This window comes from Mesocricetus auratus, unplaced genomic scaffold (genome assembly GCF_017639785.1).
Source record: "Mesocricetus auratus isolate SY011 unplaced genomic scaffold, BCM_Maur_2.0 Super-Scaffold_100003, whole genome shotgun sequence".
NCBI lineage: Eukaryota > Metazoa > Chordata > Mammalia > Rodentia > Cricetidae > Mesocricetus > Mesocricetus auratus.
The window spans coordinates 80,777,907-80,804,402 of NW_024429188.1; the positions used below are offsets into that span (position 1 = coordinate 80,777,907).

General features: G+C 39.8%; 1 protein-coding gene across 2 annotated transcripts in view; it reads right to left on the minus strand.

The window, feature by feature from the left end:
- The window catches only part of Trpc5 (transient receptor potential cation channel subfamily C member 5), a 276,457-nt gene that overhangs the window by 111,594 nt on the left and 138,367 nt on the right, over positions 1–26,496 (minus strand). For both annotated transcript variants that reach the window (XM_040744519.1, XM_040744518.1), the window contains one exon: positions 22,800–23,198. In XM_040744519.1, the coding sequence (XP_040600453.1) occupies positions 22,800–23,177 (378 nt within the window). In that variant the 5' untranslated portion in view covers positions 23,178–23,198. The remainder of the gene's footprint in view (positions 1–22,799; positions 23,199–26,496) is intronic.

A 26,496-nucleotide genomic window follows, 5' to 3' on the forward strand; every position in this document is an offset into this window, starting at 1 on the left:
GATTACAAGGGTCATTTCATGAGAGTAGGAATAAGAGTCACTCCCTGGAATTGAAGTGTTTTTTTGCTGGAGAAGTGGGGAAGGCTGGGACTACAGAGAAATGAGGAGGTCACAGTGGAGATTGCTTTCCTGTGTCATGGTGATATTTTCTTTAGGCGTCATTCAAAGGAGGCAGTGAATATGTCAATACTTCTGTCAACACCATGTCGTTGATTGTCATAATGGAAATTCCATTCTGGAAAAATATAAACCAAAGCTACAGTGGCACTGTTAGTGGCAAGAAACATTTTTAAAAACTTATTTGTATTGATTCTTTAGGAATTTCAAATAATGTACCCTGATCACTCTAATTTCCCAGTCCTTCCATGTCCACCCTGCAAGAAATTGTCATAGTTGTTGGTACTGCCAGAGGCACTTTGGGAGCAATATCGTAAACAGGATCTTTGTGGTTACATTCCTACCTAGGATATTTCTAAGGGGCTTTTTCTCGGAAAATGTTCATGGAGCTGTTAATTCATCTCTCTGTAACAAGACTTGACTAGCATGAGGGAATCTTTGAGGAAAGACTTACGAGCCTGACCGACACCAAAAACTTAACTTTCCTTAGGGAATGTCTCAGTGGCACCCATTTCAGAAATATTTATTTCTTCAGTGGAAATGTGAGAATTAAGCATCTCTGTTTGGTGGCCACGGCAGCACACATGGCAGGAAGCAGTTGATCTTCAGCATACAGTTGCTAAGATTAAGTAAATGTTTCACTGATAAAACAGAATCCATTTAAAAGAACATGTAACTACAGTGTGTGTGTGTTTAACTTATTTTTAATTTAAAAATTTCTCTATATTTTGATCATAATCTTTCTCTTCCTTCAACTCCTCCCAGATCGTCCCCACATCCCTGCCCCTCCAACTTCATGTTTTAGTTTGTTTGTTTTGATTATTTTCATGTAACTTTCGATGAACAGAAAAAAGTCACCTAAGTCAATTTGTAATTGATGTGTTGTCCATCGTGTTAACATTATTCAACTGTAAGCAAGTCCTTTCTTTTTTTAATCACAGTTTTTGACAAGCAAAAGTCTTCTCTACTTGGACCATACATTACCGTTACTCACTATGCTCAACTATGAAATAGTCTGCAGACAATCACACGCTGAATACAGACATTGTCTCTAACTAGTGGTTCTGTCTTGGGAAATGGTGGTAGAAACGGTAGGAAATATGACATATCTGGGAAAACTATGTCACTAGAGACACGACATGTGTTTGTCAGTCCTTTCTCGCTCCAATTCCTGTCTTTCCTAAAGTGGAGAAGCTACTCAGGCACATGCTCCAATACCATGTTTTGTCTGAGTACATGGAGCCAACAACTGGGATAGAAGCCTCTGAAAACTTCAGCCTAAGTAATCCTTTCTCCCTCATTTTCTCAGGTATTGCTTTTTTGTGTGTGTGTCACGGCTACACAAAAAGAACCAAAAGACTTTTGTGTGTCTTTTGTATCCATGTGTGTATTTCTTTATCACAATTTGAGAAGAAATAACACAAAAGTATCCCTATCTTATAATCTGTCTCTCTTCTTTCCTCTCTCCTCTTTGTCCTATCTCCCTCTCCACTCTCCCTCTCTATCCCCTCCTCCTCTTTGCTCCCCCTTCCTTCCCTCTCATTACTTTTAGATGCATCATCAACACTGCTGTCTTAAACTTCAAACATGATGCCTTGACAGACTAAGTGTTAAAGGATAAAGAACTTATATGAATCTGGTTAGGGATGGAGAGACAAAGCTACATCGGCTTCCAACTATTGCTATTGCCTGTTAGGGTTTTCTTCCTCTATACTCCCCACATGGGGTGTTGGCTACTGTCTCCACCCAGAAAGGGAAGCAAGCTAGATACTGATTACAGCTGAAATAAGAAACTATCAGATGTCTTGCTTGTCCTTATTTCTCTGAAGTCAAACGTGTCCCAATTTGAAACTTGCAAAGGCAAAGTATTTTAAATGCAATGATGACATTTTAGTCACTTGTGAAACATATGCCTCTATCTGAATGACACACGCATTTAGATACCATCCAGCTTCAGTGTGCTCTTTCACTCTGCAACAAGGTCTTAGCAGTGCAGAGTGGTGCAGTGCTAAGCCAAGGGAGGCCTTCAAAGGGAATGGGGTTCAAAATTAAATGTACTTAGTTTTTTTCTTTCATTTTCTGTTAAAACTGGATAAAGACCCCAACTATGGCTTCTTAGCCACAGGCATAGGTTTTGTTTTGTCAGAAAATGGCAGCAAAGGGAGCCAGGTATATAGGAAAAAAGTTTGGCTTCCTCTGTGATCACATTCATAAACTTGAGATCCCACAGAGGCCCCAGACATATGTGTGAGAATTCTAAGCAACTGAAAATTGGCACAGAATTGTCGTGGGGCGGATTTCATACTCTGTCAAGGTTCTGTTCCATCAAATCAGCACTGGGGTGTCTTTTAGGTCTTTCATGAGTTAGAGGTTAATACATCTTAAGTGGATTTCAATGACATAAGGATAGCCAAACCCCAGGTGTACCTTGGGCTCTGAAACTCTGCACAAGGCTGAATCCTGGGTGGGTGACCTGTGGTTCACGTCTTCCAAAGGGATGTCATGCAAGCCTTTGGAGGATGCTTTGCGGACCTCTGAGGGTCAGATGGAGTTAAGACTCTTCCCAAGGGTGCTGTGGCATCAGCTGCTGACAGGCCTTGGTGCCCCAGCTGAGCAGTGCTCTCCTGTGTGGAGAAGCTGCTTTGCTGTCTCACTGCACTAATTCTGAAGGAGCCCGTGTGTTTAGGGGGATGTGAGTGCATCTTCTCTACTAATTGTATGAGTGACTGTTGGATCGGGATGATCAGGATCTTACACCTCAGCCTGGATCCCAAACCTCATGATAAACAGACAGCTGGACAGCATGATCAAGCTTCATACTAAGCTTTAAATTTTGCTACATGACAATAGACTTTCAGATCCAAAAAAAAGACACATCTAGGGAAAATGTATTTGGTAATACAGGAGGGAAGAATAGTTGAATAAAAACGTGGCTTAGTCGTCTGAGTCAGCTACATTGCAAATAAAGTGTCAGTACAAACCCGGCCTCAAAAGGCAAAGGATGGAAAAGTCCAGCAATTCTCATTGTATGAATTTGTTTCCATAAGTCTCCCTGAAGTTGTTTCTAAGAGGGCTAAAACAGCTTCAAGAACATATGCAAAACAGCACCAGAAGTCTTCAGCTGAAATCAACCAGGAGGGGAATTTAAGGCCAGAAACAGAAGATATTAGGTTTGATTCCACAGAGGAACTGAAGGAGAGGCTTGTCTCCTAGAGCCAACCATCGCTTATGAGAGGCCATTGGTAAATGGCAAAATAGACTAATTAGCTAGTGGCTCTTTTGCAGAACTGGAATGTTCTGGAAGCTTGACTGAAGTCTCTTTATTATAGCCTGAGCATATAGTGCCTCCTGACACTATGAGCAAGAGTGAAGAGACTCCTGAGATGAAGGTCTGTGCAAAAGCTCTTTGGTTGGTTGGGCGTAACGAAAATCACAGAAGTTGCAGCAGGTCTCCCAATCCTACTTTTAAGACCAACATTCCAAGCATGTGCAGAGGTTTTGTTAAGCAGTGTTTGCAGAAAACATATTGTTGGTCAGCTATTCTTCCCTACCTTGAGGCTTGTTGCTGCAACAGGGGCCAAGGTCCTCAGTAGATAGCCCAAGACAGACAGTGATGTGCCTCAGACCATCAACACAGTTGCATACCAGGCTAAACCTGATGCTGATCAGCGCCTCTGTAAACAATACATCATCTATGGAGATCTGCTTAATTGTCACCCAGGAAGGGTACTGCAGGGCAAAGTCTGGATGGCTCCTTCCATCTAGCTTATCCGTTTTTGGATTGCTTCCACTTGACAGCTGAGTGTCATACTAGATGAACAAACATGGTTTGTGAGAACCTAGACACCGATATGTTTTATCATTCACATTTCCACCCTTTGAATTGCAGAATAAAACAATTCATGCTAGATTAGGAATTCATTTAGATGCCTAAAAACTGTCTTTAAGATTTTTAGTTCTCACGAGGGTGGGGCTATACCTCCGTGGTGGATTCTTCTTGAACTGTGTGTGAGGCACGGGCTTCCACAATGGGAACTGCGTGGAAATTTTCATTTTACAAGTGGCCTGTGGTTTTTGATGATCATGTCAGTTTTATCAGCATCTATCAAAGATTAATAAGTGAGATGGTATCAGAACTACTTGTTAAATCTTTGAGTGATTTATCATTCACTTAGCATTCTTTACTAACAGAACACCATCATATGACTTGTTCTGCTTTTGTTATGATAATAGGGAATCTATCCAAATGTGACACTCTTAGGTGAAGGGTTCTTTCTGCAATTATCTTTTTTTCTTAAATTGTATTTTATTCTTATGTTTTTGGCTTTCCTTCTTGTTTATTCTTTTTATATTTATATTTTTATTGAGTTATATATTTGCTCCACTTACTTTCCCTCCTCCCCCCCTCCTTTCCCGCCCTTCCCCCTATACCCCTGGTTCCCAATTCACTCAAGAGGTCTTGTCTTCTCCCCCCTTCCTAGGCAGATCCATGTATATCTCTCTTAGGCTGTTTATGCATTTTACTGTCTTGTGTATGCATTTGGAAATTATGATTTGAGCCAATGGGTGTTAGTGGCACAATCAGCAGTGTGTTTGTGTACATGCTTTTATTGTGCACATTTGCTATCTGTCTGCTGTGTATCACCACACACTTCTATTTTCTGTGACATATTTTAGTGTCATCATATCTTAGATGCTCTTACTAGTTTGGAAAATTGTTAAATGTCAGTTCATTAGATTAGATTAGAAGTAAACTATTTGTGTAAATCTTTCTGGGATTGACTAAAATAAGTCTCTTTAAGGATTTAATCCCTTCCCATTCTTTTTCCTATTTCTTCTTTCCCTCCCTTTTTACTTTCCTCCATTTTATTTGTGATACTGGGTATGGAAGTCAGGTCTTGTCATGCCAGGCAGAAAACTACCACAGAACTATAATCCCAGACCAGTTTTGATCTTTTTTTATGTATGTAGGGGGTGCGGTTGGGGCAACCTTGTACATGCCAGGCAACTGAGCCACATTTCCAACCCTGAGACAGTCTTGCTGAGTTAGTCAAGTTGGCCTTGAACTCACCCAGATTTACTTTCTTTATAAAGATTTTAGGTTGGTTGGTAGGAGGCCAAAGCTGGAAATTTCTCATTTCATAACATTTTCACCGTGTCTTACACAAAGGCCACAGCAGTAAACATGGAGGTCTGAGTGACAAGAGCTTCCTCTTCACATGGAAGCAGCCAAGGCGGAGTAGGGAGGGCACTGCTTGAGTGTGCACATACTGGCAGCTTAGCCTGTCCTTCCTGCATATTCTCATTGTGAATGGACAGTATCTACACTTTTAACAATTCCTATAAAAAAGAGAATTCTTTGATGTATCCTCCCAGAAATCAAAATGTTTGTAGCCCCACAGTTTGCAGAAGGAGCTGCTAAAATCACCACAGGTTTTACTATTCGGAGCAAAACAGGACTACTTGACAGGCACTGGGTAGGGTGACCCTAGCTCTGTACACCAGGATGCTGTGAAGTTAATCATTTCAAGATCTGCTTACTATGAAAATTTGACATTCTGTTGATCATTTAAAAAAAAGATAAACCCTCCATTGGCATACCACTTTTTAAACCAACAGGCATATTATGTGAAGAAAATACCTTCTTGACGCTGGCTTTTTCATGATGAACAGTTCTGAAAGTCTACAGGTCTTACCCATGTTCGACTTACTTGTCATTCTGAGTCTGGGGTTTGTGGGGTAACAGCTGGATTGATCCATTTAAGATCTGGGAATTTGGGTTGTAGATTTTTTATTCTGACTCTGGCTTGCTCTCTATTGCATCTAGAGTCTCATTCCTGGTGAGGTTTGTGTCTGTTCCTTGCTGTGAATTCCTGTTTCTAAAAATGCATTTGAGGGTTCCTGTTCATGTTTCATCTTCTTGTATTACCTCCCTCTCTCATTTTCCCCCTTTCCCTACTAACATTACTATTTCTGAGTACTCTAAATGCTGACTTTAATGTAGTTTGCTTATGGTAAGCTTTTAACACTTAAGGTTGTACTTCCTTCCATAAAAATGCTTGTATTTTAATTTTTCCTTAATGGAATTAGACTTCATATTTAAAATAAATATTTAAAATATTTGTGCTTGTAAAGCACTATTTTCATTAAATCCTAATGCTTCTATAATTAAATATATACTGGCAAACAGATATCCCACCAGAATGCTAGACATTCTACACTAAAACATGTGTCAAGACATTTCTGTGTATAGGATTTTAGTGAGCTCTGAAGAAGGTTTTTATTTAATGTGGCTTTGTACCTTTGCTTCTTTACTAAGTGGATTATGTCAGTCAGACCTCTTTATTGGGGGTTTATCGAGTACATTTAGAGTAATTTGGAAGTCTGCACATGTTCTCATAGCATTCGTGTGAGACCATTTAGTATTGTCCTTTAACTTTTCAATGGGAAGAGGCAAAGCTATAGAGAGGTTGAGCAACTTGCTTCTTGCTCCCTAAGATTTGGAGGAGTAAACATGGAAACACCACCCCTGAGTTTGCTCATCATGTCATGTGTCACAGCCAATAAACACATTGCGAAATCGGTTTGAAGAGTCTTTGGAGACGACATGATCTTATCTTATAGTGGATTATTAACCCTTTTGATGACATTCCTATCCAGCTACCACTCTGTCCCTTATGATATGTTTTTCCTGCATTGTGAGATATCATTTTGAACTCATATGGGCAAGCACACTTTATTTTTCCCAACAAATTCAACATTCTCACACTCCTCCCCATTATAGAACTCTTTTAAAGGAATGTTTTCTTAGTAGACATGTTGATGTGTGCATGTAATCACAGTACTTAGGACACAGAAGCAGGCAGAAAGATCATAGGTTCAATACCAACCTGGGCTACCTAGGGAGATCAAGTCTTTAAAAAATCAGAGAGAGGGACAGGGGGGGAAGGAAAAGAATTTTCTGATCATTACAAGTATCTGGTCAGTGCTTACAGATAAATGCTATTGTTTTTGGCTTGTGATGGGAAAGTGAGAATTCAAGATAATAAACTGGTCAAATAGGAACATGGAGAGGCAGAAGAAATGATAGATGTATAAAGAACTAGGTGCTGTTGCATTACTTCATCAACATTGTATCCACTTTTAATAAAAAGCTCCCCAATGTTAATTCCTGAGTGCTTAGTAATCATGAATTTCTGTAATAAAGTCAAGTCACTTAGCATAGTCCCCTAAGTAGTGATAAAGCTTTCCTATCTTGACATTAATTCACTCTAGGCACAGGGTGAATTCAAGCTTAGCCTGTGGAACGCTAGGCTCAAGGGTCTTTGCAAAAATATTTCAGCCCTGTTGAAAGGAAAGAGCTTAGCATTGAGTACTAGTTCGGTATTTTATCAGGCAAAATGCTTCTGCCTGTTGTGTTCTCTAATCTTGAAGACAAATGGGCTAGAAATGACTCCAGTAGATGAATCCTTCCATTATGCCTTGCTCCTGGGTCGTTTAAGTTAAAAATAGTAGGAATGCCAAATCACGATTTCCAATAAAGTTTACCTTCATTCGTTTTCTTCCAGTTAATTTCCAGGATCCAAAAATCACTTCCCCCAATCAGACAAGCAATTACACTAGAAACTGCAAGTCTACCTTGTGCCACTCCCTGGCTTACAAATAGGGAATAGATACTTTAGAAATAATGACATTCTGACTTTTTAATGAAGAGAAAAAGAAATCATTCTCTATACAGGGAATGCGGAAAGATAAAGACACCAAGGCAAAGCCGGTGCTCCCCACTAGGTGCTCCTCTAGTATCAGTGGAAGGAAGGCTGCCTGGTTAGTAAACAATCTGAACTACAAATACTTTTGCATCATAAAGGGAGAACTCTAATTCAATGCCAGGAGCAGTTGGCTACAAGCTGAATGGACTTGGCTTTTAAACTTTAAAAATATGTTTCCTTATTGGAGTACATGTTTTTAAGAGTCTTCTACCCAGACTTCACTACTATGGAATCAGAGACACTGTCACTTACATGGCCTTCTAATCATATGCCCCTAGATCCCTGCCATGTGATTAGAGACTTATTTTATGATGTTGATATTTTTAGGGTGCCATAGAGACCAAAATCTTGTTTTCATTTTTATTTAGAGAAAGTATAAAAAATACTGTATTAAAGTAAGATTTGTGTATTTAGAGTGTTCCCCCTGCCCCAGAACTGAAACAGGGAATATAGTTTAGTTTGTAAGATATAGGATTTGGCTGGGCGGTGGTGGCGCACGCCTTTAATCCCAGCACTCAGGAGGCAGAGGCAGGCGGATCTCTGTGAGTTCGAGGCTGGGTTGGACTGATAGCCTCCAAAACAATACAGAGAAACCCTGTCTCATAAAAACCAAAAAAAAAGATGTAGGATTTGGAGCTGGAGAGATGGCTTATTTGCTAAGAACACTTGATACTCTTAGAGGGCCTAGTCCTCTCATAGAAGACCTACTTGATGGCTCACAATTATCCTTAACTCCAGTTCCAAGGGATCCATCTCCCTCTTCTGGCCCCCAATGGACAGTGCATGTCTGTAGAGCACATTCATCAGGCAAAACATCCATACACACAAAATAACTTTTTAAAAAGATGTAAGATTTAGGCTAGATTCAAGGAACATAACTCACAGTGATGAGGATGATGCCATGGACTTCAATCAGAATGGATTTAATGGTAGAATAATTTAATTTCCATTCCATACAATACTCAACTCAAAGTCAGAAGTTCTATGTTTCTTTGCTCTGCTATAGAAGTTACCACATTGAACCTCAACAGATCATTTTTTATCTGTCACTTTTCTCAATAAAATTAAGAGCTGGACTAGACAATATTTCCAGGTCTGAAATTCTACTAATATCACTTCTTCATTCTTTCAAAAATTATTTATGGAAAACCTACTCTGTTCAGAAAACTTCTATAGGCACTGGGGGCTTAAAAGTGAAAACAGCAGATAAAGTGCCTTTGCTTGAAGGTGACACAGGCATGTACACCATGTGGTGATAATGCCAAAAAGAGTCCCGAAATGCAGCATGATGGTAGGAAGAAAAGGGAGTGTCTGTCTTATAAGTTGTTATTGGAATGCAAATCTAAAGGAGAATGAAGAGCTAGTCTTGCAGCTACCTGGATGAGAACCATTTAATCAGACACTTGAGCTACAGGATTCTTGAAATAAGTGAGTGTGGCAACTGAGTGAGTAGCTCCATTGTAGAGGATTTTACTGGCATGGAAGTAACCCTGTGTTGCATTCCTAGAACTACAGATCAATAATAATAACAACAAAACCACCAGAAAAAAAAGAATTCCTAAAAGTTCTCTGGATATACGTTACAGGCAGAGGATTTACTTATCATACACAAGGTTCTAGATTCCATCTACAGCATCTGAACAAAGCAAGAACCCAAGGAATTGAGCAGAGCTAGAGTAGGCTGAGCAGGAGCAAGTGGTAGGGAATGAAAGGCAGTGATGCAGGCTTCCTTAAGCACTGAAGAACTTTTGTGGGCTTTGAGCAGAATGACAGCTTCTCTTATACTTGAACTGGTACTGGAAGACACTCTGCATGCTACAAAACCTGCAATCTACAATGATGACCTGCCTGCATGATATGCTGGTATGATTGTAGTACAAAAGCTGTGAGAGTGACCAACAAGTCTCTGCTCAGATTTAAGGCCCACTCCACAAGTTGAAACCTGTGGTTGACACTGCTTGGATAGCCAAAACCCTGAGACTAGATAGGCCAGGGTCATAGGGGAAAATCAAAAGCAATTATTTTGCTAAAGGATCATAGCAATAAAATGTTTTTAATAACATTCTGCTATTCCCATAGATTAGTGTCTTGCTCAGCCATCATCAGAAAAACTTCTTCATTCAGTAGATGGAAACTAACACAAAGACCCACAACTGGACAATGTATGGAGAATGAGATATTTTGGCATACTTGGTCCTAAATGGGATGTCTTCATTAAACCCTTCTCTTTGGGACTTAAGGAAGTATGTGAAAGAGGAGGTAGATGTAAGAGTCAGAGGGGATGAATGACACTTAGGAAACTGTCTTCCAGACACAACAGGAGTGATGCAGGTATAAATTTACATAGATTGTGACAGTATGCACAGGGTCTGCACAAGTTAAAGTCAGGTGGGGCTTCAGCATTGAGAGGGGGAAGTAGACATGACCTTTCATCCCTAAACAAGAAGCTATCTCCAACTGACCACCTTCTTGCAAAGGAAAGATTATGTTTCTCCAGTGAGCTGGGTATATTAACCACACTTAAAAGTAGGCCCCATGCCCAGCAGTAGATGGTCAACATACAATGAACTCAGTGGTACTGTAGTAGACTTTTTGTCTCACATTGATTTGTTTGGGCATTTTTTGGTCTTACTGGTGTTTTGCTTGTATATTATCGTTTCTGATTTTGAGTTTTTATTTGTGTGTGTGTTTCTTGGGCTTTTTCTTTTTTTAAATGTTTATTCCATTTTTGTTTGTTTATCTGTTTGTTCTCTAAAGAGAGAGCAAGAGAAAGGAGAAAGAAGGTGTGGAAATGGATGAGGGGGGAGATGGGGAAGATCTGGGAGAACTTGGGGGAGGGGAAACCCTGATCCGAATATTTTGAATAAAAATTGTTTTCAAGCCGGGTGTTGGTGGTACACGCCTTTAATCCCAGCACTCGGGAGGCAGAGGTAGGTGGATCTCTGTGAGTTCGAAGCCAGCCTGGTCTACAGAGCGAGTTCCAGGACAGCTTCCAAAACAATACAGAGAAAGCCTGTCTCGAAAAACCAAAAAAAATTGTTTTCAATAAAAATATACATTAAAATTATAAGTGGTTACAGGTTATGGGGAAAACACAGTATGTGAGGATCAAGAGTGAAACAAACAAACAAACAAACAAACCATTTAGGACGCTACTGCAATTGCAATTGACCAATGAGCTGATGATGGTGGTAGTCAGTGGGGAGTGGTGTGAAGTGGTCAGATTCTTAGGCTATCCTGAATGATTGAAGGCCTAAAGATTTTTGTCATGAACATCTCATGAATTCATGTGTTCTTTGCACTCTTTTTCAGATATGCTATACTTGCGGTTTCTACACTCAAACATAGGGAGCATGGTTTATTCCTCTTGTGAATTTTCAAAGTTTCCAAAAGCTCCCCTCAAATCCAAGTAGGGAAAATAGTAATAAATAATTGAGGCTGTTGGTAGCATCAGTATAGAGAGGGTTTCTTCTCTTCAAACTTGTCAAAACTGTTGTGGGCTGAGGCCAAATATTGACTACTGGAGAAAAAATAAATCTCTGCATGACCAAGAATGTTTATGGCCTATTATTAGTCATGATGTCATGACTGTCCCTTTGACAATGGTGGTGTCCCAAACATCTTATCAGAAAGTACTAGAAGATGAAGACATGTTACGAAGGCATCTTACCACTGAACTACAGCCCCAGGCTAGAAACATATTCATTCCTAAATTAAAAAAATGTTTTGCCCTTTTATGATGTGGACCTTAGTTTTGAATCTTTAGAATTGTGTGTTTAACTTGGAGGACCAGTAGAAGATAGAGTTTTTGAAGATAGAAACTGTTATATTGCCAAATATTCTTAATCTTGATGATGCACGTCTGCATGACGTCAAAGAAAGAATTTGGAAATCATCGTTTCTATGTAATCAGTGCAGACAATTAAAGGACTGAAATGAGAAACAATATGGATTTGTCACATCACACATTTTCTCAGTCATAAATTTCTCCACTATTCAATACAGCAAGGAAACTCCCTTTTCCTTCAAATTTTCTACCTCTTGATGGCTTTGCTGTTTTTGAAGTAGCAACTTCACTGCTAATGAAGACAAGAAAAACAAAGAGTGAAATGGATTTTTGCTACGTTATTTTGTTTGAACTCATTCTTATACTAAAGACCAGCCTCTCTATAGACTTCTGTGTCATTTTACTTCCCTTTGGCTGAGCATGCAGGCCTATTTGGTTCCCTTCTTTCTTTTGAATCAAGACGCTAAAGCACTAAACTGGAAGCTTAAAAATAAATGAGCTATTATGCAGGAATACTTTTATCCCAAAGAGATATTAAGATATTTTAAATGTCATTTAAGATAGTCTTACATTTATATGCATCAAAGTTACACGTCCAAGAATATAATTAGCTTTGCTCTTTGCTCCACACTTGCTGTGGAACTTGGCTTAAATTCCTGATCTTTAATAAGTCAAGGTGAACAGTTTTACAAAATTAGTAAGCTTAATGAGTCTAGTATACAAAACTTAGACAAGTCAGAAATATGGCAACTCTAGTAGAGAAAGAGATAAAACATATAATCAGATGTTCACAGATGAATAAAACAAATGACTTATATTAAAATATGTTAAATCTTGCTAATTACAATAAAATCAAATGTAGGGCTGGTGAGATGACTCAGTGCTGAGCCATCAATCACAGGACTGAAGTTCTGATCCTAGCACCCAAGTATGAAAGTGGGATTCCTACAAACTGATGTTATGCCATCTCTGAGGTGTCCAATCACCTCTTTTGACCTTAAGTTAAATCACTGAAAAGTCAAGTATGAAATTATAATAATATAGTACTTCTTTTTCTAGTTAGACTGGAAATGTAGTTTCTAATGTTGCTTTGATCCATGATGACAAAAATGTCAGAAACAGGCATGCCTTTGGACTGCTGGTGTCCAAATTAAGCAACACATATGTTCTATGACTCTATAATCCCATTACTAGGAATTTACCTTATAGATAACAATTTCACAGTTGTTCTGAGAGCTTCGTACAAAGAGATTCAACACAGCATTGTTTAGAAAACAAGAGCAATTTATCCGAACTTGAAACCACCTAACTGCTCACTTAATAAAATACTGGGCAAGTAAGTACGATATCCTTGTACAAGGCAATATTGATTAAAATAATGAAGTATAGGCAAACTCCCACAGAGATAGCCAAAATGTATTGTTAGAGGTAAGTCTTTCTGTAAAACATTTATTTACAAAAGGTCTCGATGTGTTTCTGTTTAAGTAACTACTAACAATATCTAGGAGGACCCACATAAATTGTTCCTAATCATGACTTCTAGGGATATAGTTTTCAGAATAGGAAATAGGAAATATTCTCCTTCTTATTCTTATAGTTAACAAGTATTGCTTTTATACCAAAAACTCAAAAATAAGCAAATGAATGTGCACAAGTATGCTAGTGACCAGGGACCTGACAGCCGAAAAGGTTTCCATCTTGCATCAGACAGTTAAGAAATCAGGAAAAGATACCTTGAATAAATAAATATGATAAAACTTCATTTAGTTTGATCAACAAAGCACAAATTGTTTGAGGCTTTGGCTGTGGTGCAGGCATATTATCTGTGTGGTGGTCAAAGTATAAAGCCTATTTGTTGGTAAGGGAATGCATTGGAGTGTTCATAATTTTTAACCCAGAGTTCCACCCACAGTTCTGAGATAGACAATGGAGCTAGCTGATAGGGGCTGCAAAGCTGCCCTGGAAAAGCAGAGAGGGATTTAGAATTTGTGCTCTCCAGCTTGAGAAAGTTCCAAGTCATCACTCCACTTTCCTTGGGGAGAAAGGGATAGAGAGGAGAGAAGAGAGAGGTGATGTGTCATTGGTACTAACTCCTTCTTCCTTCTATTATTCCATTATTTGACTCTCTGCTTTAGATGGTCATTTCTATATATTTATTTATACTAAAACAATATTTTATTTATTATTTGAGAATTTCATACACTGTATTTTGAACTTGCCCATTTTCTTTTTCCAACTCCGTGCCCACCCAACTTCATGCTTTTTCCTTTCTCTATCTCTCTTTCGTCTCTATCATTTTCTCTGTCTTCTTTTAAAAAATAAACAGCAAAAACCACAAACCCCTTGAGTTCTGTCCGTGTGGCCAACTATTCCAGGGTATGGGGCCTGCTCTGGATTTTGTTTGACATGTCAGGTGTTTCTCCACTGTAGAAAACTGATTTATTCTCACCCAACAGCAATCTAATGCCAATAGTTCCTTAGCTAAGGAGGGAACTTTGAGCCCGCCTACTCTCTTCCTTGCTTGGGTGAGACAGGTTTCACATAGCCCAGGCTGTTTCTAAATCCACTTGTATCTAAGACTATTCTTTGACTTTTGATATTCCTTCCTCCATCTTACATGCAACCATATTCAATGATATTTTCTTTTTTCTTTCTTATTACTTGGTGCTTGTTGCCCAAGAATACCAGTCTGAAGACATGGGTTCAATCCCCAGAACTCCATGAGGAAATAACTGACATCACAAAGTAGTATTTTCTCAGTGAGCTCACAGCCCCTTTTCACTAATGAATGGGTAACAACAATCCTTTGAGATCAGAGTAAAACAGGAAGCCTTCTTTCATTGAAGCTCCCTCTAATCGTGTTTTCTTCTTTCTACCAAGAGCATCACAGAGCTGACATAGTCCTCAGACAGAGAAAATTTTGTGCATTGCACTAACAGTCTTGTTTGAGTTTATCAGTAGGAACCAGAATGCAGAGAACAAAATAAGATTCTGTAGAATAAACAAATGCTGGAGGCAGTAGTCAGAGAAGTATAGCTGGGTAGGTGTCATGTCAGGAAGCTAGGAGATAAAAACAGGACACAGAATAGGGGATGCAATAAGAATGTTCTGAGGTGATAGAGTTGTTTATTATTCATGTGTCCAGATTCATCAAACCACACTCATTAAATATATAAAGATTTATATTGGGACCCATAGAATTGGCTTTGCTTCGTCTTGACTTGAGGTCAGAGAGTTCAAAACTATCCGTATTCTTCCAAGGTTAAAGTCATAAGACCTAAGCGTCTCTGGCAAAGCTACTATAGGATTTTTGGTCTTGGTCATGGGTGTCTTATCTAAATAACAAGAGACTCACTCTAAGATGTGATTACTCTTAACCTTCAAAGCCAGATAACTGAAGATTTAGTCTAAGGCATATTTACTAAATGTTTGGAGAATTAAAGAAGAATGTCTGTTCCTTGTACATGATAAAGAAGTCTTTTCCCAGTTTCCCATTTTTTGGTTGTGCTATACAAGAATGTTGAAGAATAAACTTGGCACATTCGGTATTCACTATATTGCCCTCCTGACTCTATTCTGTGTCTGTATTTTCCTTAACATCTTTACTTGCCATTTCTCAATCTATGCTCCCCCACTCAGGTATGAAACATGTAGGTGGGTTGGATCTGACTGAAGCCCCACAAAGACGGGTTACAACAGATGTATGTATTACTTTTGTCTTGTTTAAGCTGCTGAATGTGCTAAAATATGGTACATAGACACTGAACTGTGGGATTAGAGGAAGGAGAGAGTGCTGAATGAGAAACACAATAGAATAAATGTAAGAGTGTTGAAAGAATAACATGGGAATGAAAGCAAATAATAAAACGAGCTGTTAATCAGGTTAATAAAAAGACAAAAACTCATTCTAACAATGGGAAATTTAGATAACACAATTAATTGAGATATTAATATTATCTGATGATTAACCCTGACTATATTTGATAGGATCTAGACTCATGATAGGAGACAACTCTCTAGTCATGTCTGTGAAGGAATTTCTAGACTGGATCAATTGAGGTGGGAACACCCACCCTAAAATGTGGACAACATCATTCCATTGTCAGAAATCCTGGACTGAATGAAAAATCGCCAGCATGTATCTCTTTCAGCTTCTTGAGTGCAGATGCAATATGACTAGCTGCTTGGAGCACATGCTCCATGACTTCCCTTTCCTAATGGTCTGTGCCAAACTGTGCGCCAAGATCAAGGCTTTCAGCCTTCAGTTACTTTTTCAGGTAAGTTGCCATAGCAAATTATTGTTATTTCAAAGGTTTAATATAATGATCCTTTAGATAAGTCCTCTACTACTGAGCTATTGTGGGGGGAGTGGAGAGAAGAAGAGGGAGAGACATAGAGAGGGAGAGAGAGAGAGTGCCTATCTGAGTTTGTGTGCATGGATACAGTAGTCATAGAGGGCAGAAGAGAGTGACAGAATCTCTGAAGCTGGCATTATAGGCAGTTGTGAGTAACTTGATGTGGGTTCTGGGAACCAAACTCAGGTCATCAGCAGTAAGTGCTCTTAACTGCTGAGCCATCTTTCCATCTCGTCAGATTGAACTTTTAATCCACTGTGTATAATGAGTCCTTAATGTCTGCCCCCTCTGTGTTTGTGTGTGTAGTGTATGCAACTTTTTCATGGGTGTGTAGGTGTGCATGTGTGTGCATATGTGTGGAGACCAGAGGTTGACTTTAAGTGTCTTACTTGGTGTGCCTTTGCCTTACTTTTTGAAACAGGATCTCTTAGTGAACCTGTAGTTCACAGATTTGGTGAGGATGACTGGATAGTAAGCTTTGGGGAGTCGCATGTTCCTTTGCCTCCACCCAGTGCTGTGTTACAGATGCATGATCATACATTCAGCTTTTGCATGCGTACTGGGGAACAGAACTCAGATCCTCCTAATGCTTGTACAGGAGACACTTTGCCAACTGAGCCATCTCCCAGCAGATGACATCAGCATGAGTTTAACTAGTCAGAGTAGGAGTAATAATAGCTGTTGTTTTAGTGAGTTCTTAGTACATGCCAGGGACCATTCTAGTTAAATGCCTCTGTATTTCATTCCACTCTTACAATAACTCTATAAAGTAGATTCCTTCATTGTTCCTAGTCACAGATGAAGACCGAGGTATAGAGACACATCTCATAAGTGGTTGACTCCAAAGTATAGAATGTCTATAAACAGATGGGGACTAATTTTACAATCTCTCCTGTACCTTCTGCTCTATCTTACTGTGAGTTACATAGATAGACTAGGGTGTCTAGGTCCCCCCTCTGTGTTGAAATAATCGTTGTGTATGTTCTCAGTGTCCGTCCTCCATACGTACAATCTCATCCTGAGATCAAGACAAATAGAAGCCATAGGGGGAAAACAGTGCCCTGTTGCTGATTTTCTATAACCTCAACACAAACACTTATCAGTGTTGTTGAGATTTAATCTCTGTAGCTCATCTGTGAATCCAATTTTAATTTGGAGCCATCTGCCACAGACAAATGAGTAATTATGGCAGAGCCCAGAGGGGTGGGCCACAGGGAAAAGGTTGGCTTAGCCTCTTTCTGGATGTCTGCAGTGATGCAAGCGACCAAGAAAGAAAACTACTTGGGTGGACTATAAATGCAATGACCAGAAACTCTACTTACCATTTGTTCAAACCTTTAAACTCTTGTGACAAAGGAAGAATGCCTTTAAAGTCATGCAGCTTCTTTGGTAGCAGAAGGTAGATTGTTGCCATCTAGGCCAGACAGGGGGAGGTGATCTGTGAACCCTCCCACATAAAGTACTCATGGTGCCTTGTGACCAGGGCCACAGGCCATCTGGTCTCTTCACGCAATATGACAAACTCAAGCAAACTGAAGCAGTAAATCAGAAAATGGTCATCACTGATATCGGTCTAACATTTAGAATTTTCTCAATGTCTTTCACATGTTTCAATCTTAATTTTCCCCCCAAACAGACCTCTGGGTTAGGTAGCAGTTAAGTGTTATTAGCGTCATTTTGGATGGAATTGAGCCTGCTAGCACTGTGAACAGTGAGTTAGACTATGCTTCCTGTCCTCTACACTGGTGGTATTCAAGTTGTGCTGGCTCCTCAAAAGTTAAGGAAAGCAAGAGGGAGAGTGAGTGAATATAAGTTTTGGGTCCAACCTGCAACTAGACAAAGGAAGCTCTTTAGGGTTGTTTCTAATCTCAGTGGGATTTTATTAATGGCTCTACTGCTAGAAAAATGTGAAAGCCATTTATGTGGGCCAGTATGTCTTAGGGAGTGGGACTTATACATCCCCAGTGCTATGCTTAAGTTATACTAACCTTGAATGTGACCTTATTTGGGAAAAGGGTCTTTGTAGATGTAAGTACACAAAGACGGGATCAACCATTTAGGAAGAAGGCAATTTGGGTGAACAGAGGAAAGGCAAAGAAAGAAGACTTTGAGTTTGTAGAGATAGAGACGGAAGTGATACAAACGTAAGAAGCATGAGGGATCATAGGCAACCCACACATCTCTTTTGCTGTTGTTGTTTTGTTTTTCGAAACAGGATTTCTCTGTGTAGCTTTGTAGACCAGGCTGGCCTTGAAATCACAGAGATCCATCTGCCTCTTCCTCCCCAGTGCTGGGACTAAAGGCATACGCCACCACTGCCCAGCCCAACCCACATGTTTTATCAGACACTCCCAAGAGCAGGAATCAGTCTTACTATTATCTTCATTCCTTATTGCCTCCGACCTTGTGAAACAATACATTTGTTTTGTTTTAAGCTACCCAGTTTATGGCATTTTTAATGGCAACCATAGAAAATAAATACAGAGAGGCATATAGACCTCTTACCTAGACACTGGTGGAGATGGGATTTTTAAGGTGTTCCTTTCAGGCCTAAACCATGAGATTCTAACCCTGTAGGCATGTACTGAGGCTCAGGAACCTGTATTTTCACAAGTTTCCCATATGCATAGTAAATAATTCAGACACAGCTGCTTTTGTGCATTCACACAAATACCAGCCTCTTCTCTGAATTGTATCTGAATCTGCCTTCCCTGTTGACAAGGCTCCTTTAAGGGTTCCCAAAGCCGATAGTCAGAAGGTATTTAGTAGAACAGGTAAGAAGTAGGCTGGCATCAGATCTTTTGTTGTCCCCAACTTTCAAATTCTGTGACTAATTCTAATAGAGTTTATCTGCAAAATAAAAAAAATCACAAAGCCCCTAAGTTGCCAAATTTACTTCCAAAGAAAATAGTCTGTGGTAGGTAGAAAGTTGACTAAAAGGGTTAGAGTCTGGAGCAACAACAGCAACACACACACACACACACACACACACACACACACACACACACACACACACACACACACACACCACTATACCTTGTGGAGTGTCTACCTGATAAGTTATCACATTTTTTTTTACTTGAAGATTTGATTCCTATTGAAAATTTAGGTCTCCATGTGATTGCTGATACCAGAAGCCAGTAACAGTCATTTATGCTGGATCTCTGATAATTACTCTAAAGTAGTTTTAATATGGCTGAGTAGGGGGAGGAGCATGGGGGGGTGGGGTAAAGGAGGAGCAGAGGGAATTTTGCATCCAGCCTGGATCATAAGACCTTGCCTACTAGTGCAGAAAATGACGCTGCTTTCGCTCCCCAGGATTGATGGAAGTCAGCTGTGCCTCATTTTCTAGAGGGAAGGGCAGGTGGTGGTGGTGTTGGGGGCTGTGTGCAAAAGGTTCGCCTTCCAGATTCTGTGTGAAAGGGGTGCAAACGGTCTGCCCAGCTGAACTCAAGGTCTTCTAGAAGGCATGTTTTGCCCATATACCTGATGGCCTCCAGGTAAACAATTCTGGTTTTTATCTCAAAGAAAGATAGGGATCTCTAGCACTGTGGCAGCCAATTGTTATAGTTGCTCACATGTGACTTATCATGGTGACTGTCAGAATAATGGAACACAATGAAATAGTAGAAGCTCAGAGTTGGACTTGGGGCAGAGAGAACAAAACTACTGAGGAGACTTGAGGATGGAGCTAATGGCTCTGTGGGGTTTACCATACAGTATTTATTTATGATAATGGAGTATTGACAAATGAGGGATTATAGTGGTAGTGTATGACAGAAGGTCCTAGCAAAACTCAGGTCACACAAGTAACCTAGCCTAGGTTTTATATATCTGATTTTTGTATCATGAGGAATTTATTTGTATGGGCTAAGTTTTGCTTCTGCCAAGGAGAGACCACATCAACTTGTATTTTAATATAAGTTTACATGGTCCCTTCCTTCCTGACAGGCAGATCCCCCGCATTTACTAGAGCACAGGGAAAGATGAGAGAATTTAACCCACTAAGCATGGAGTCAGTCTACACTCACCACCCAGGTAGGAAATTGTCCTGTGCTCTCTTCCTCTAAACAATTAGGAGACTAAATGTGATTGATTACAAAACCTCCAAAAGTCTTGTTTGAAAGAAAGTCTTGTGATTTTCCTGGATGATATCTTTAGCTCATTCATGTCCTTCAAAAATATTTCTATATCACCCCTTTTCTTGTGTGCACTGGTTTAGTATGGAGAGGGTAAGCATGTGTGATGGTTTGAAAGAAAATGGCCCCCAAAGAGAGTAGCACTATTTGGAGGTATGGACTTGCTGAAATAGGTCTGGCCTTATTGGAAGAAGTGTGCCATTGTAAGAGTGGGCTTTGAGGTCTCCTTTGTTCAAGCTACAGTCACTGACACAGTTCACTTCCTGTTGCCTGCTGATCTAGATGTAGAACTCTCAGTTCCTATCCAGCACCATGTCTGCCTGCATGCCACCATGTCCTGCCTTGATGATAATAGACTGACCCCTGGAACTGTAAGCCAGCCCCAGTGAAATGCTTTCCTTTATAAGAGTTGCTGTGGTCATGGTGTCTCGTCACAGGAGTGGAAACCCTAACTAAGACAGCCTGGAAAGAAGTGGGCATTAGGTAGCATGAGATTGGTTTCAAATAAGGGAAAGAGCTAGTGTGGTACAAGAACTTAGAGGTTCATAGCTGAAAAAGCCTTCGGAAGCTACCCAGGGGCTTAGCTAAGCAGAATGGGACGCAGAACAAATCAATTTTGATGAGTTTTGTAAGATGGACTGAGTAGGAAACAGACTCAACTTCTTTTCTAAATCTCTTAGGCTGTTCTTTCTAGGAGCTCATCTATCTTCTATTCATTTGACCCATCTCATAATCCCTGGGCTAGGATCCTAAGATTTATAGAGGAGTAATGTGGCCTAGTGTACAGCTTTTAAAACTTTATCCACTTACAACCCCTTTTCATCCAAGAAATTTTTTCAATCCACATGTATAGGTATATAAGATACTAAATCATGAATAAGTTTAATCTGAAACAATTATTAGATCTACTCTATTAAAGATGAGACCAAATTTGCATAGCAATGAGATGAAAGTACTTGTTTATATTTATATAAAGAATTAAATCTTGACTGAATATTTGATACCTCAGGATGTAGATCATTTTCAGAGTTGAACAACGTTTTAATTTTATAATCATCAGTGCTGATGATGTTGCTATATATAGCCAGATAGTATGAAATTGTAGAAGTATGTTTCTATTTAAGACATTGTTGGATATTCTGAGCTAATCCCAAGCTAAAGTTCACCAACTGACTTTTTAATGAAATAACTCAGTGAACAGCTTTAATATTAAATATTCTACCAATCTAACCCAAGATAGACTAATTTAATACTTAACATGCTGAGGGATTATAAGAAAAATATTATTAAGAGTCTTTGTTTTCCATAATTATACCATTATGTTTCTACAATAACATAACTCTTGGTATATAAAATCACTGTAGTTCATATCAGTCAATAGCCTCCAATCCAAGCTGAGAAGTACATGTTCATCAAGATGCTGATTTGTCTCCTATATTTGACCAATTTCATTTCCGCTTCTTCACCATGTTGATAATGTACGCAAGAAGGCCCTCATTAAAGGTTTATCAGATAAGCTACCTTACCTTGAGTATCCAGCCTCTAAAATATGGCTAGCAAAACAAACCTCTGATTTATAAAGTCCATCACCTCAAACATTTTCTCCTAACAATGGGGAATAAACTAATAGGAGACATAATGGTACTAAAGGTATGGCCAGGAATAATAAGATCATTTTCCTAATTTAGAAAGGATAAGACAGCCAGACTCTACAGAATGGCTTCAGAGCTGCAAAAAGAACTGATGCAGGGAAACTAATGAGAACAAAATTTCACGTCAGTGCGGGACAGTGATTCTCAAATCTGAGCGTGCATCAGAATCCCCTCAAGGGCCTGCTAAGGCACAGCTTGTTGGGCAACATCCCAGAGCTTATGATTTAGTATCATTGTAGTGAAAATCTAAGCCTTTGCACCCTTCATAAGTTCTCAGGAAATGCTGCTGCTGCTAGTCTAGAGGCCACACGTTGAGAACATTTTATTTAGGAGAGTGATGGCAGAACAGGCAATACTAATGCCAACTGGCTTAGAGAGGAAAGACAGAGGGATGGAGCAACCACAGGGGTTGAACATGGGTGCCAGATTTGAGTGAGAAATCAAACATAGCAAGTTTCTGTGACTTAGAGACTATGAGACTCATAGAAGCAAACCTACAAAGACCCATGAGGAAAATTCAGTCACATTGCATGTACTGGGAAAATAAATGAGGTTTCTAGTTTTGTTTGCACTATGGCACTCAAGGCTAAAGTCTTCTTGTCTTGTCTGTGGAAGAAAAGCCTCCCAGGAGAAAGTGTGGGTCTGGGTTTGGTCTCTTTTGTAGAGTGTAACATTTGAGTAAAGGAAGGAAATGAGGATACAATGGGAGGTGGTAAAGAAATTGGAAAGATTTTGCATAGTCTAAACATGAAGAACATGCCTTTGCACTGTTAAATATTGAATATGTTAGAGTAACTAAGAACAAAAGACAAGCAAAGGAGTAATCCGGCAGGGACCAGGGCAGCTCTGGTGGAAGCTCCTGAGACAACTGATAACAGTTTCTAAGACACGGCTTCTCAATTCCAGACTGCTGAACCTTTCCTTGGAACTCTGATGCCCTTATGTTGTGTCTGCTTCCAGAATATTGTGAATTCTCTTACCTGCTTCTCTCCACTGGGCTTTCTGTAGCTAAGCAGAAGCTCCACAGCGCCCACCACTTCCTTGCGGATGGCATAGAGTAATGCATCGCCCACATACACACTGTGGTTCAGCAGTAGCTCCATGATCTCCAGGTTCTCGTTCTCAATGGCAATGAGCAGGGCGCTTCTGCCCAAAGGATCCATGCAGTTGATGTTGACATTGTAGTAGATCTCGGCCTCCTGCAGTGCCTGCTTCACGGTGGCATAGTCCCCCTTCTCCACAGCATTAAGGAAAGCCTTCTCTTCAGCAGAGAGTTCAGTCTCAGCCCTCACGATTTGGAGGGGAATGCGGTCTCTGTATGGTGAGTAATTGACCTTCTTGTAGTAAAGTTGGGCCATGGTTCATAGCAATTTAGAAAGCTAAGTGTGGAGAGAGAGACAGAGGAAGATGAAAGATAACTTTAGTTACCTGAAGATTTCAAATGGCCACTTATTAATCCCTTTCTAATGGGATTTCAAAATCCCAAAGCATCTGAATGACATCAATGTTTCCCTCTTGCTGAGGAGCAGAGCAGCAAAAAGTCAGGCTTTTTGTGTAGAAACCACAAGTATAGAATATCTGAAAAGGAGCTCAAATAACACATGAATTCATGAGATGTTCATGACAAAAATCTTTAGGCCTTCAATCATTCAGGATAGCCTAAGAATCTGACCACTTCACACCACTCCCCACTGACTACCACCATCATCAGCTCATTGGTCAATTGCAATTGCAGTAGCGTCCTAAATGGTTTGTTTGTTTGTTTGTTTGTTTCACTCTTGACCCTCACATACTGTGTTTTCCCCATAACCTGTAACCACTTATTAATTTTAATGTATATTTTGGGGCTAGAACACTAATTTAGCACTTAGTGGCTCTGGGATCTTGGATAAGTTACTCAAACTCTTTACCACATTTGTTCCTAAGGTTATTCATATTAATATCATTAGCAGTTATCATCTCTTGCCCACCAAGTCTCATGATAGGGAATAACTCCTACATTGAAAAGCTACTCAGATAGTTAAATGAGTTATATATTACCAAACTCCTAAGACACAGCACAGTTTACACTGTCCTTTCCTTCCCTTTCATTTCTGAAAATATCCATGGTAATAATTCTAGTCATTGGTGTTAAGTTGCTGCTCGCTTAGGGCCAGTTTCATTTGGTCTCTGGGGTCTGTAGGTCTTTTGAGATCAAATTTTCAAGCTTATATTTGCCACTGTTCCAGATGTATATATCAGACTGAAGTACTTTTTTAGGAGCTAGGAATATAGTTCAGGTAGTAGAATGCTTATCTAGCATCCACAAAACTCTATGCTGGATACATAGCTCCACATGAGCTGGATATGTGCATGTCTGTAATCCCAAAACTCAGAGGGTAGAGGAAGGAGAATCAGAAGTTCAGGGTCATCCTTGGCCACATAGTGAGTTCAAGGCTGGCCTAGGATACATGAGACCGTGTATTTAACAAAAAACAGAAAGGAATATATATATATATTATTTATATATTATATAATATATGTATATATATTATTTAGTGTTAATTACAGCTCTCTTCCTTGATAATGGTCATTGGAGAAGTATTGATTCCAATAAGCCAAAGCCATCTGCAAAAGATGAGCATGGACTCACTCCCTAAAGCCACCTATGATTTCTTTCTGCCACCACTCCAAATAGCTAACAGACTGAAGAATCAATTTGATTTAATCCCGACAAATGAATGGTCTGTTTTGTTTGTGCCAGATCTAAGGTCAGATCACACTTAATAGAGCTGATTGTAAAGCAAAAACTAAATAGGTTTTTACTGAGCTCCTGCAATGTGTTTACATTTCTCTGGAAGACCAAGAAAATATAAGCACCTTTGCCTGTAACCATACAGAATGAATCACAAGGTAGAGCTCTTGCTTTGTAATTTAGAGATCAAATTCCCTCACATTTCTCATTGACTACTTGTACTGTCCTTCTAAGGTGGGAATGATGATCCTTTTCAAGGGGGAGAAAATAAGATTAGATGCATGAACTGATTGGCTGTTCTCTCCCCCAAGGTCTCCACACCACTCTGTAGTTAAGATGGCGTTATTTTAGTACTTTTCATTAAGGAGCCGTTTCAATAGTGGAAGGAAATGGAAGTGTGATAAAGAGCCCCTTGTCTCATCTTCTGGATATAAGAGAAGGTGTGGAACTTCTTCAAACATTCACCTCACTCTTTTAGGTAATTACATGCCTGCTTTGGCAAGGCGAGAAGCATATATTATATCAAGTAGCATTTGCAATTCATATCCTTGCGATCTTCTGGGAAGTTAGTATTTGAAGATGACTTTTAGCTGCCTTTTGTCCTGAACAGGATCAAATGGCAAGTTCTTTCTTTCTTTGTCCAGCTCTTAAAAGAGCAGGTGCTGTTTGGCTCCCTAGAGAAACTCTGCTATGTCTTTCACTAGTGTGCTGTCAACTTGACACAGACTCCAGTCACCTGGAGAGGATGGGAGCCTCAGTTGAGGACTGGCCTCCATCACATTGGCTTGATTGCTGGTTAATGTAAGGGGGCATGGTTCACTGTGGGTGGTGCCATCTCTAGGCAGTTGGGTCCAGGCTACATAAGAAAAATAGATGAAGCTGGGTGGTGGTGATACACACCTTTAATCCAGCACTTGGAAAGCATAGGTAGGTGGATCTCTGTCTATGAGTTCAAGGCCACCCTGGTCTACAGAGTAAGTTCCAAGACAGTCAGGGCTACACAGAGAAACCCTGTCTCAAAAAGAGAAAGAAAGAAAGAGAGAGGGGGGAAGGAAAGAAAGAAAGGAAGGAAGAAAGAAAGAAAGAGAGAGAGAGAAAGGAAGGAAGGAAATAAGAAAAAAAGAAAGAAAGAAAGAAGGAAAGAAAGAAAGCTGATCAAACCATGGGGAGCAAGCCAGTAATAAGCTTCTTCCATGGTTTCTGCTTCTGTACCTGCTTGAGTTCCTGCCCTGACTTATGGACAGTGATCAAGATGTGTAAGACAACTCAGTCTTTTCTTTTCCATATTCTTTTTAGTGGTGGTGTTTATCGCAGCAACAGGAAGAAAACTAGAGCAACTAACTGTCAAAGAATTTGGCAGTCTAAAGGAAATTGGCACTTAGAGGAAGCATTTACCACTAAACAGTGTATGGCTTTGATCATACTAACTTTAGACTACCTCTCTGCCTCTATGTTGTCTTCAGAAAGTGGCAGCAGAGAAGAGTGTGAGTCCCCAAAAGGGACTCAAGCACTATCAGGCTTCTGTTACCTACCTTAACTTACTTGATGGAAACACACTGGGCACTTGCAGTGTGCCCAGAATTCTGCTAGCTGCAGTGGGGGGGGGGGGAGATGGCAGAAAGGTTCTGCCTTCTTTCCTGCACTGCTGCCACATGTTGGACCTCCTAATCAGCCTGACTCCAAGCTTTTCCCCTCCACTTCTAGTCTGCCACTAATTTATCCTATGAAGCACAAATCTCATCTCATTCCATTTTGTTTATTTTTCATGATTTCTCAAGTGTGTGTGTGTGTGTATATGGAGGCCCAAGATTAATATCAGATGTCTCACTCTGTTGCTGTCCATCTTATCTCACTGAACCTTGAACTCACTAGTTTGACTAGATTTTCCATCAGCAAGTTCTAGAGATCCTCTTGTCTTTTCATCTGCCGAGTGCTGGGATTCT